Here is a 13071-nt window from a genome sequence, read left to right as displayed (position 1 = left end):
TTGAGTACCAAAGTGAATCGACACATAGAGAGAGATCGAGTAGTATGGACACCGCATCATAGTGGATCATTCACGACGAACAGTGCGTACCATGCTCTGAGAAGACATGGGGGTAAGGTTAGATGGCAACGTATGGTATGGGGCCGACTGGTTATCCCTAGTCATTCCTTTACTGCCTGGCAATTATTCTCGAACAGCCTCTCCACTCAAGACAGGTTAGTTTACAAGAAGATTCTAACACATTCATCTTGTTGCCTGTGTCAGCAAAGTCGGGAATTCTCAAATCACCTTTTCTTTGAATGCTCCTTCTCTCGAGAGGTGATCAATGGCATTAAGATAGTCTTGGGTATTGGAACTGATTGCAGAAGCTCAAATAGAGAATGGTCTTCACTTTGAAACTTTCTTGGAGGGTCGAGCCAGTGGTGGAAATCTATAAGAGTTACATATGTGCAATAGTTAATGGGATTTGGAAGGAGCGAAATGCACGTAGGTTCTCCAATCATAGTAGGCCAGCATCAGCAGTGTTGAAATGCATTCTGAGAAAGATGAGAAGGTATCTAGAGGTGAAGGTATCGGAAATGGAGGTGAAGTTTAAAAGTGCGGCACAACAGTTTTGTACCTGGGAACCACCTGAACAGGATAGATTCAAATTGAATACAGATGGGGCTGTTGCAGATAATGGTACGGGTCATGGGGGAGCAATCAGAAATAGTAAGGGTGAGTTATTGAGAGCATTCACTGGTAGTGGAGGAGACAGGTCAGTACTCTTCCAAGAATTGAAGGCCATCGAGATTGGGTTGAGTATATGTTTGGAAATAGGCTGTGTACAAGTGGATGTGGCATCGGACTCTCTACAAGCAGTACAAATGAGTAACAAGCGAGCCAAGCCACCATGGAACTGTCAAGATGTGCTAAACCATATTTTAGATATAGCATCACAGTTGTTAAGTTGTACTTTCTCGCATGTTTTTAGGGAGTCTAACAGAGTGGCCGACCACCTAGCTGGCCTATCTATTGACCATGGTTGTAATATTGTGTATGTTGGTCCTCCAATAGGTAGGGAGTTGTATAATTTCATTGAGGAGGATGCAAGAGGAACCATATATGTACGAGTTGGATGATGAATACAGGTGAGGGTCAGCCTAACCCTAGCTTAAAGTTTTAAAAAAAATGGTAGCTAATTAGACCTAAAAACTATATATAATTCTAGATCTAGTTTTCAGTAGATTAATTAAGTTTAAGTTCCATTTTCAATTCTTGTTTTAGATTAAGTCCTTGAATCATTGTTCTTGATGGATTAGATAAATAAAATAGTTATTTTGTCAATTTCGATTTTTGTCATTTCAATTTATAGATCTAGTTTTAATTCTTGTTTTAGATTAAGTCCTTGAATCATTGTTCTTGATGGATTAGATAAATAAAATAGTTATTTTGTCAATTTCGATTTTTGTCATTTCAATTTATAGATCTAGTTTTAATTCTTGTTGATTATCATTTCGTAGTTTAAGTATATTGAAACATTGTTAGTTAAATTAGTTAAGTTAGAATTTTAATATGATGTGTAGTTATAATTCAATGGGAAATGATGGGTTGATAAATCAAGGATAAAACCTCCATTAGAGGGGTTGATGAAGCTTTGATGAAAATTTAGTGGTATAGTGTAGAAGCGTTGTAGAATCTATTCCACTCTAGAAGGTCGTGATTCGCCATGAGAATGGGTGGACGACCTCACATGCTAGTTAGTATTTGGTAGAAATGCCATGAACACTAGAGATTAGAACTCAAAATTCTTGCCGTAAGAACGTAAGAATCGAGATACAAGAATCTATGCTAGGTTATTAAGTTGGATTCCAGGTGGATTCAATTCCCTTCTAATCCTTTATCTAGATTCAAAAACAATCATATTTCCATAGCATTCGTAGTTTAAATTCAACATAATCAATTTCATATTGTATCGTAGTATAACACCCTTCGTAAAGCTCTCATTAGACTTAAGACCGATTAATTAGACTAGAAAACATTCCATGCTAGAGAACTAGGAGTGGAACGAATTTGTTACTCCACTCTATTTCGATAGAATTAAGAGTAGAAACTTTGATAAAGTAGAAACTAGATAAGATAGTTTAGTTTACTTACGTTTTGAGTTCATCGTTCATTTCGTAGGTAAACTATCAATTTTATGTTTTATCAAATGGCGCCGCTGCCATCTTTGTTTCACTTTAGCATTGTTTTTATAGTATAATTAGTCATTTTTAAGTCCCATTAAACCCACCCACCCTTGTTTGATTCATACTATGGTTGTCCGTTTCAGCGTTAAAAGTTCGGGGAAAATTTACGAGGCTTAACCGTCGCGTAACCGAAGCACCTGCTACCAAACGCGCCTGGAACCTTGGGCACGACCCGCCCCCATCTTGAGTGTGACCCGCCCTAAAACACTGTAACTTGGAGTTACACGGAGCGCGACCGCGCCCTAAGCTAAATTTTTCCGGATTTCTACAGGTTTGTTTCGAACTTCGATTTTTTAAGGTTTTCAGTGTTCTAACTTGTTATTTATACTGAATACGCGTAAACAAGACGCTATTCATAAGCGAAGCAAGGACGTTATCAGGTATTCCTTTCTTCCATACCTCGCATCTCCAGTTAGAGGTTTATACTAATATATCAAGATTGTTTGGGGTGTTGTCGTGTTTAGACTTAGACTTGCATGAGATTAAGGTCTGGTCGGAGAAAAACACCGAACGTAATTAACCGTCAACGTCAACAAACAAATCTATCGAGTATACCAAATACTACACCTCTAGCTACTATCCCACCAACCACACCTGACATAATGGCTAAAGAAAGAGAGACTCCTCTCTCCGACTTTTACAAAGCCTTGAGCGATAGCCCTAAATCTTGCATTGTTCTAGCAGACCCAGTGGGGGATTTTCGAATTCCCCCAAACATATTTAATTTGTTACCCGTTTTCTATGGTTTAGACCATGAAAAACCTTATCAACACATGCGTAGGATTGAACAAGTCCTTACAATATTCCATCATCCTACGGTTGGTGTGGAACAAATTAAACTGAGGGTATTTCCCTTCACCTTAGCCGATAAGGCAGCGTCTTGGTTAACTGCCCAAGCGCCTAACTCTGTGGACTCGTGGGCTAAACTTGTTCAGCTGTTTATGGAACATTTTTACCCACACCTAAAGACAGATGAGATGCTTTCCAAGATTTATTTTTTTCGACAGAATCCTCATGAATCATTTTATGAGGCTTGGAATCGTTTCACCGATCTGCTTATAGAGTGTCCACACCATAACCTAGCAAAAGACATGTTAGTTCGTGCCTTTTAGACTTGTATTTGGTATGTCTCCCTTTAGACTTGTATTTGGGAAACCATGTCATTTGCCCGTTGAATTAGAGCACCGTGATCTGTGGGCTATAAAAAGCCTTAACTTCAATATTGATGAGGCAGGTGTCAAACGCAAGTTGCAATTGAATGAGCTTGAAGAAATTCGTAGCGATTCTTACGATCTCGCGAAGGATTATAAAGCTAACATGAAACGTGTTAATGATAAGCAAATCTTGCGCAAAGAGTTTGTGGTTGGTCAAAAGGTCTTGCTTTACAACTCCCGTCTACATATTTTCCTAGGGAAACTAAAAACCCGTTGGTCTGGTCTTTTTCTGGTTACTGAAGTCACCCCTTACGGGGCAATCACCTTGGTAAATCCCAATGACAATAGTACCTTTCAAGTTAATGGTCCCAGTTAAAACATTTTCACGAACTTCTGTCCCCTGATGTAGAGGAAGTCCTTTTACATGACCCTGTCTATGAGGATTGACCTTTGTCATTTGGTGTACTTCCTTCCACTTCCATATAGTGGTAAGTGCACCATTCAGGTAACCGGGCCCTCCCTATGGAGTGTGTGGCTGTAAGTACCGGATCCTAAGTCCACGGTTAACATAATTCACGTTTTCCACTTTTGCATGTTTTCTCGGGTTTTGAGTCATGTTCCTCTATGGGGTGAATTATGTATTTATTGTTTTTTGTTTTTCATATAATAAACTAAAAAAAAAAAAAAAAAAAATTCTAAATCGTAGAAATAGCAATCCAACAAGTCTTGGGAGTCTGACTTTAAACGACCCACGTTAGAACAAATTTTGTGTTTAAAAATTTGTTTGGGGGTGGGCAGTCGGTCCTTCCATCCGGATTGCTCAAACATTCCATTTGTGTGGCTTAGGCCCATTACTTGTAGTTCAATTGGGTTGACGTGATCTTAAACTTAGATTTCCCTCGTTCGCATAACTTACGTCACACACGCACTTTGAGGCGTTTTTCCACCTTCTTAAACGTCACCCATGGTTGGAATTGAGTGTTTTATGGATCATTGGATTGGAAATTCTCTACTGATCATTTCCATAACTCATTCGCTAAAATCGGGCCAGTAACGAAGCGGCAAATTAAATTTGAAATTGCGCAAAAAATCGGAAAACTCGGAATTCAAATTGGGCTTGGGCCCAAACTGCACGCGCGTCTGTGCGTCTCCTTCCTTCCCAAAAACGCACAGTTCTTTCCTTTTCCAATCCTGCCGGTTACCAAAGTTTAAAACAAACCTTGAACACCAAAATAAAAAAAAAAAAAAAAAAAAAAAGAAGAAAACCTAACTACACCCACGCCTAGCATTTAAATCAAATTGAAATCTTCTCCAAACCATTACTACCACCAAACCAAACAATTTTCAAACTCTGAAAACAGCCACCAATCAAGTTTTCAAACTACCACCGTACCCACCATCACCACCACCGTGTCTGTGGTTGTTTTACATCAAACTCGCCTCCCCCACCGTCTACAAACCATTAGTTGTCTCAGAAACTAAAATGGCACTACGACGAAGAATTTTGCCGGAGCACGCGTTTGCTGCCGACAGCTTCGCGCCATTTTACAACGCGGAGATGATTAGGAGGGATTGGAACGGACTGTGGTAGTCGCCTGAGGAGTTCTATCACTATGATTTGGTAGAACAGTTTTATAAGAAGCGAGAATTGGAGGGGAATAGGATTTTCATAAAGGTAGCAGGAACGAGGAGGGAAGTAACGAAAGTTGTTGGTCGAACTGTTAGGAATTACGCTTTGAAAGCAACCTAGTAGCGACAATTCAGGAATCGATTATCTTGGAGTTCTGCTTTGATGAAAGATCTTTGTCGTGGAGGGTGAATACAATCCGACTCTCATTCGTCTTCCAAATCAACCCGAGAACCAATCAACTGGTCTGTAGCTCGGTGGATTGGTAGGAACGCCCTCGGGGAAAGACAAAGTCGGCGCGATATCGGTCTGCAATGTGCGACGCGTTCTCGGATTTTGCAAACAAATAAGTATAATTTCTGCATCCTCAATTTAATGTTTAATGTGATTAGAGGAGTGGGAAAGAGCTTGCGCCTCTTCCGTATTGATCACTAAGATCATGCTCTCCTTTAGATTTTGTCGCAAAAATCTACTCCTATTAAGATCAAATTGCATTCTAATGCAAGTATCTATACGGATTGCATCCAAGAGACTTGGCCGTTGTCTGAAGGAAAGGTGGTTGAGTCGGAGGATGAAAGGGAGGATATGACATGTCTGGATGACGATGCATTAGATAGTTGTAGTTCTAATTTAGAACACATGCAAGTGTTGCAAACTGCCTTGCGTTGCGTTTATGGTATTTGTGAAAATATCCGAGATAGACAGATTGTAGTTCGAAATAAGCAAACGAACCTTCAGACGAGACTTGAAATACTCGAAAGGGTCAGGACGATATCTTGTCTAACTTGGAGACTATCCACCAGCATCACCAAGCCCAGTATGCAGTACTCAGGATTGAGATGGAAGCCCAGCGCTTGTTCCGAATAGAGATGCTACGACGCATGCCACCCGTGGAGGATTTTGTTTTAGCCGAGTCTGAAAGGCATGAGTGTCGTCGCTGAAGGACAGATGGTTCAAGCCATTCTCCATCTCAGGGCCAATCTTCATCTCAGGGTCCATCTTCATCACATAACTAGGTGTTCACCATCAGTTTGTGTTCGCTGTTATTTCATGATTTTGTTTTACTAGTTGGATTTTAATTCAGTTGTTAAATTTAAATATTAAAGTGTTTGTTTTATGTTGTTTGGTTTTAAATTTTAGTTTTAATATAATTGGTTATTTTCGAGTTCTGCTTGTTTTTATCATTAATCCCACCTTCCCGACTTGTTTGGGGGTGGTAATATTTATACCGGGCATAATTAGATTTATATGATCATCTCTTTGTAAAGTTGTCTTGGAGGAAAGGTTGAGAATTTGGCCGATATCGGCATATCTATGATTTGTGTGGTGGTAGCATGAAATCTAGGAGAGTTTAAAAGTTACTATTCTAAATCCAGTATGAAAGATACCAAGATTTTTAGAAAATCAAGAAGATGGTTTGTTTCCATTTTCGGGTTTGGAATTTTTCTATTTCCGAAAATTGCCTTAAAACAATTTGGGAACTTGCCAATTCGTTTTGGAAGCTCAGAACCTATTTAAACTCCTTTCATTCTACACTAACAAACCACACTACACCCCACCATCATCCCGCACCTTTCACTCCAAGCTTTTCCTTCTTTTTCCTCTAAACTTGTTTTCAAAGATTTACGAAGCGGCGCTGCGCTTTCGTTAGAACACCGCGCTCGCGTACACTTTCAGAAAGTTTACTCAGAGCGCGACCCGCGCCCTCCTTGAGCGCGACTCGCGCCCAAACACTGTAATTCCAAAAACCCACGAGTGCGACCGCACCCAAAGCGAGCGCACCCGCGCCCTGCAATCTGTAAACACGGAAATTCCAATTTTCTAAGGGTCATTCCAGGATTTTTGGAACTGTTCAAAGAGTCGTTGAGATGACATCTCCTATTGTCATACCTGAAGAGTCTTTCGAAGGCGTGTTGGGAACCGAGACCTATGGACATTGGTTCCGACTACGGGATCCCGCGATTAGGATGGCGTCATCATCTTGGTAAGTGATGACGATTCATATTCACCACGACTTCTTCGCTTATTTCTACGACCACGTTAAATTCTATTGTAATCGGGATGGAGAACAAGAATTCCCGTCATAGTCGATGACACGACACATAAATTCAATAAAAATGTGGTCGCTTTAGTTTCGTGGATTACCAATACGATCATGTTCACACATGGGCATATATGACCGATAATGCATACCTTTACGATTATACATATTTCCATGAGTATTATGGGGAGGGTATTTCGAGTAATGGACCGTGGGGCGATATAGCATTGCCCTTGGTAGCCTTTCCTAAACGTAGGCACCACCATGTTATTCATCCCGATGAATATTTTGGGGAATGGCGGTTCATTTCTGCAAAGCGATGCTGGTGACATTTTCCTCGCTTTAGGGAGGGACGCCGCCAATATGACATTCCCGAAGTTTTAGTCGCTAGTCTTAAGAGAGCCCAAAGCATGAGGTGTAAGTATCTTCTTATGCCTGTTTTGGTAAGCCGCATCATGCGTAATTGTTTACCAGATACGTGCACAATTCACAGATTGGAAAAGGGTTGAAGTCATGAGACCCACCAATTGGGTGGTTAGCTCATTCGCGAATAATGACTTGGCGGGATGGCAGTGCGAGCCTCATTTGGTAAGCCCCATACATCCCATCGACACATAATAACACTTAACAGGTTAGCATTAGTAGATGATAAATGGCGGCAAAGATTGGCATGTTATAATGGGTGGCGGGATCGCGAAGGAACCTCATCTCTTTCTTGAGGAGGAGGATGTTTAAAGCGGGAGATAAGGTAAGTTTTTAGTTTTGTTATTATGCGCTTATGTGCCAAGCCATTTAATTCTGTTAACCCCATAATGGGTGGAACTCTTATAGAGTTGCGTCAGTATTTTTATTTTCCCTATATTAGTCTGTTCTAACCTTGTTTTGCAGATGTTCCCGAATTTCACGCGTTTCCATGGTATTTTTCCTACCCTCTTTATTTAAATGCTTTGAGGACAAAGCATGCTTCTTGTTTGGGGCATAGAAACATGTGTAATTAAGGCATCTATTATGATATAGATATGTATAATATGCATTTGTTTTCAAGTTAAATTTTCAAAAATATAAATAAATAAGTTTATGCTATACACTTAGGAATATTGGTATTGTTTTCTTTCTCTATGCTCTTAACAATCTAGAAGTCTCACGTAGCTTTTGCATCAGAATAATTGTTAGGAACTTAGGTTAATATGTAGATAATAATCTTTGCATCTATCTATAAATATATTACATGAGTATCTAGGATTGTTAGCAGTAAGTTTCTGAAATCTAGGCTAGAGTACTTATTCTACAAATCCTGTGAGAATATAGCCTAAAGCCTTATATGAGCGAAACATTTGAGAAATGACACAAGGGAGAAGTAAAATCTGGATAGAGAAATCACACGTCCACTTGCTTGATCACTATGCCATATCCTAAGCGAGAATTTAGGCCCTTTTTGGATCGATATAGCCAGAAATTCAAACCTATGAATTATTTTCCGCTAGTCGCCCCTCTGAGCCTTTCTTTAGCCTTTCATAACCCACAAATCCTTTACCCTGTTACAAAAACAAAACAAAATAAAAAAAAAATAAAAAAATCAACCTACCCAATCTAGAATAAGTCTGAGAATAGAATGAGGAAGAAAGAAGAAGAGAAAAACCGGTGTAAACAAAAGTTAGTTAATTAATTCAGAAAATAAAGAAAAGAAGTTTCCATCCAAAGAAAAGAAAAATAAAAAAATAGAAATAAATAAAAACTCCAAAAATAGAATAAAAAGGAGTCAAAAGCCAAAGAAAAGAAAAAGAAAAATATGGCTAAGGATGGAAACAAAGTATAGAAGCAAAAGAAAATAACAAGGTTTTCTCTAAGTTACATAATATGAAGACTCTATTATCTCAGACTTGTCCTTTTGAATATCCATTTCCTTCCTTCTTAAACCATCTCCTAATCCCCGCAACACCTAATAAAGACCTCTAGCTCAATTAGGAATAGGTTAGTGTGATAGTAAGTGGCAGATGTGTTTGATCGACTCTGGCTTCCTTGTTTGTCATTGAGATTGTAAGGTAAAGTGTGCCCACTGCACATCAGAGTGGTTTTTGTCTTGACATTTATGTGAGGACCTACTTAAGGACGCTATTCCGAGTTTTCAGAAACGAACCTGCTAGGCATTTCATAGTATTACGCATAGTGTATATATTTGTATCATAGATGATTGATTATTATGCATATATTAGTTTAGGTTTTTGACTTGGTTATTCTTATTCAATTGCTAGTGAGAGGTATAGGTAGTTGAGACCTGAATGAGGAAACAATAGTTTATTTCTTAGTCGTTGTAGTATAGATGAAGTTTGTGAGTACCTTCACTGGAAAACTCTCACGAGGCTATAACTCGTCCACTAGAGAATTCCTAGTGGTTTAAGGCCTTGCAGATATGGTCAATGCAATCGCACTCAGCGAAACGAGAGTAGTTAGAACTCTATTTTTGGTCACTTATTCTAATTTCTCATCTTTGCTTGAGGACAGGCAAAATGCTGTTTGGGGGTGGTTTGATAAGAGCCCAAAACTGTAGTTTTAACCCCTTAACAATCGTACTTTTAGACCAATTATGTGAATAATAAGTAAGAGTTAATACTGATTACGTGTTTTTATGCATTTCAGGCTTCAAAGTCAATTATGTGCAGAAATATGCCACTTTGATGAGATAAAGGAGCAATGGTTGGTTGCTAAGGAGTTCTGTGATTAAAGGCCAAGATTCAAGAAGACAAAGCCTTTCTAAAGCCAGTCAAAGCTGAAAAGTCAAAGTCAATGCGGGCAGAAACAGCACTCAAAGTCAGCAGAACTTCCGAAGGCCGTATCTTTGGACTTAGACCTCGGAATTGGGCCTACCTTATGTCAAAACGACCGGATCGGAAAGAGCTTTCCAATGGTCTAAGCCTTGACCCAATCAGAGGAGCAAAAGTGGATGAAAAGTCTGTTGAAGACAACTACAGCTGAAGAGGCCTTTTTGGACTGAAAGAATTGGGTTTTGGGCCTGATTCTCTGGCCCGAAATATGGATCTAAGCCCATGCACGATTTTTGGATCTAAACATATAAAAACCAAAGCTTAGCTCTTTGTTAATAGTAGCTAATTAGACCTAAAAACTATATATAATTCTAGATCTAGTTTTCAGTAGATTAATTAAGTTTAAGTTCCATTTTCAATTCTTGTTTTAGATTAAGTCCTTGAATCATTGTTCTTGATGGATTAGATAAATAAAATAGTTAGTTTGTCAATTTCGATTTTTGTCATTTCAATTTATAGATCTAGTTTTAATTCTTGTTTTAGATTAAGTCCTTGAATCATTGTTCTTGATGGATTAGATAAATAAAATAGTTATTTTATCAATTTCGATTTTTGTCATTTCAATTTATAGATCTAGTTTTAATTCTTGTTGATTATCATTTCGTAGTTTAAGTATATTGAAACATTGTTAGTTAAATTAGTTAAGTTAGAATTTTAATATGATGTGTAGTTATAATTCAATGGGAAATGATGGGTTGATGACTCAAGGATAAAACCTCCATTAGAGGGGTTGATGAAGCTTTGATGAAAACTTAGTGGTATAGTGTAGAAGCGTTGTAGAATCTATTCCACTCTAGAAGGTTGTGATTCGCCATGAGAATGGGTGGACGACCTCACATTCTAGTTAGTATTTGGTAGAAATGCCATGAACACTAGGGATTAGAACTCGAAATTCTTGCCGTAAGAACGTAAGAATCGAGATACAAGAATCTATGCTAGGTTATTAAGTTGGATTCAAGGTGGATTCAATTCCCTTCTAATCCTTTATCTAGATTAAAAAACAATCATATTTCCATAGCATTCGTAGTTTAAATTCAACATATTCAATTTCATATTGTATCGTAGTATAACACCCTTCGTAAAGCTCTCATTAGACTTAAGACCGATTAATTAGACTAGAAAACATTCCATGCTAGAGAACTAGGAGTGGAACAAATTTGTTACTCCACTCTATTTCGATAGAATTGAGAGTAGAAACTTTGATAAAGTATAAACTGGATAAGATAGTTTAGTTTACTTACGTTTTGAGTTCATCGTTCATTTCGTAGGTAAACTATCAATTTTATGTTTTATCAGAGCCTATACAAGATTTCCTTTCGTTGCTTGCCTATATTCTTAGTCTTCAAGCTAAAACAGATTAAACGATATGTCTACACCAAGAATATATCTAGGGAAGAAAAAGGGTTTTTTTAATGTTATAGTGCTTTTGAATCGTCCATTCTCTAATTCTGTGTTGTAGACCGGATCTTGTTGAATGTTAAGTCCTGCTTCTAGAATTTCCTTTAGCAATTTTTTTTTACATAAGCTGTAATTTTCATACGCCATTATCTACAATATACATAATAAAATTTATAAATTCTTTATCCAATACTCTTTAATATAACAAAAAAAAACTTAATTAATATGCATGAAATGAACTCAGAAAAGAATTATAAATAATGGAGAAGAGAAAGAAAGTATGCTACCTATTTTTCGATATGTGTAGTGCAATTGTTTTTTTTGGTACATATATAGGAGATAAGGCATGATTTCGTAGGAAGCTCAATTACTATGTGATTGGATTTTCATAGGATTCTAATTTAGTTTTATATATATCTTAAATTAGTTTATTTTTTCAAACTTCTACGTGTACTATTGGGCCTAGGCCCAACAAATTTTATAAGATATATTTTAAGCGGGTATTTGTATTGTAACTTCTATTCAAATTAAGTTACAGAGCACACCCCTAATCAAATGATCGAAAACTTTCACTTACTACCCATACCTTGCCTTAGATGAAAAGCACACAACTATGTGGGACTGAAATGAAGAAACCGCGGCATTACACGAAAACTAATTTTCAATGATCAGATTCACCCAATCGAAAACCAACTCAAATAACTACATAGCAGGTATTTTCATACCCAATTCTCAATTTTATATTAAATTCATTTTAGGAGGGTGGAGTGTTGAGTTGATCGCAATTTAGCGTCATACTCTTTGAGATAGATCGAGTGACTCGTATACCTATATATGATCATCGTGTGGGTTGACAAAATGAAGACGTGAATAGAAAACCAAGGCTAAAAAACAAATATACCATTTAGTGCATTTGTCATCTTAACTTAACTAACTATTAAAACGTGAAAAAAATTGAAGTTGTTGTTCCAAAATGGAAGGCATGCCGTATTGTAAAATGATCATAAGATGTGAAATTCTAAATTACAGCAGCAATAACATACAAAGCAGTAAGGATTGCTGATTTGAATTTGAAACCCAATTTGAATTCTAATAGATGCCCCTCTTTATATTTCTTGTAAATAAGTTACCATATCATCTCTGATTATCTTTGCCTTCTCTTTCTTTCTTTCAGCAGCATGAAGATGAGAACCAACATTAGTATGAGCATGCACATGAAAATTAGGAGAAATCACGCATTATCTCCACTCTATATTAAGTTTGCTTTGGCTGCATGGTGAAATGGACACTATTTGGATGATCGAGAAGTTCAGTTTGCTTAGTAAGTATATTGATCTTTAATTTTGACCCGTTCGTCTATCTATCGGGATTCTCCGCTTTTAATTACTCTAGTGTATGGCACTATATTATTATTTTTTTAATAGTTTCTTGTGTGTATAGCTATTGCATTATACCTCAATCTAATTCATATTCAAAGTAGTCTCAAGATAATAATAATATGTTAGAGGATAGATAAATAAAAGAATTGGCATTTAAACTAAAATTTAAAATAGTAGTTTCAATAGTGACTAATGTTCATAAATAGTAAGCTTTTATTCATAGTGCTATTCTTGTCACGCTCTGATGGTTTATGTGTTGTTGATATAGAAAACTTGTTCGTTTTCTAATTCGAATGTCCTCTAAGTTGCTTCTACTACAATTAGGTATGTGTCCTTGTTTTCCTCGTTGTTGGCATATTCTTTCTTTTCTACAACCTGTAAAAATAAAAAAATATTTGCGCTTGGAAATTTTCTGGTTAGAA

General features: G+C 37.4%; 1 protein-coding gene and 1 non-coding gene across 2 annotated transcripts; one reads left to right on the top strand and one right to left on the bottom strand.

Annotated features, from left to right (window-relative positions):
- The first annotated feature begins 380 nt into the window (after window positions 1-380).
- On the top strand, window positions 381-1121 carry LOC147493800 (uncharacterized). The gene has a single exon (XM_086567945.1). The coding sequence runs from the start codon at window positions 381-383 to the stop codon at window positions 1119-1121; it is 741 nt and encodes a 246-aa protein (XP_086424071.1).
- Window positions 1122-3205: 2084 nt separating this feature from the next.
- On the bottom strand, window positions 3206-3309 carry LOC147493799 (small nucleolar RNA R71). Its single transcript, XR_015200621.1, has one exon. It is a non-coding gene; the product is annotated as a small nucleolar RNA R71 (small nucleolar RNA).
- Between the last annotated feature and the right edge of the window lie 9762 nt (window positions 3310-13071).

Source organism: Coptis chinensis, chromosome 6 (genome assembly GCF_015680905.1).
Source record: "Coptis chinensis isolate HL-2020 chromosome 6, ASM1568090v1, whole genome shotgun sequence".
Lineage (NCBI taxonomy): Eukaryota > Viridiplantae > Streptophyta > Magnoliopsida > Ranunculales > Ranunculaceae > Coptis > Coptis chinensis.
Note: the sequence above shows the minus strand (reverse complement) of the source record. Positions and strands in the feature narration are given on the sequence as shown.

Coding starts and splice junctions, on each gene's coding strand:
- LOC147493800 (XM_086567945.1), top strand. CDS start 381: ATGGTCTTCACTTTGAAACTTTCTTGGAGGGTCGAGCCAGTGGTGGAA.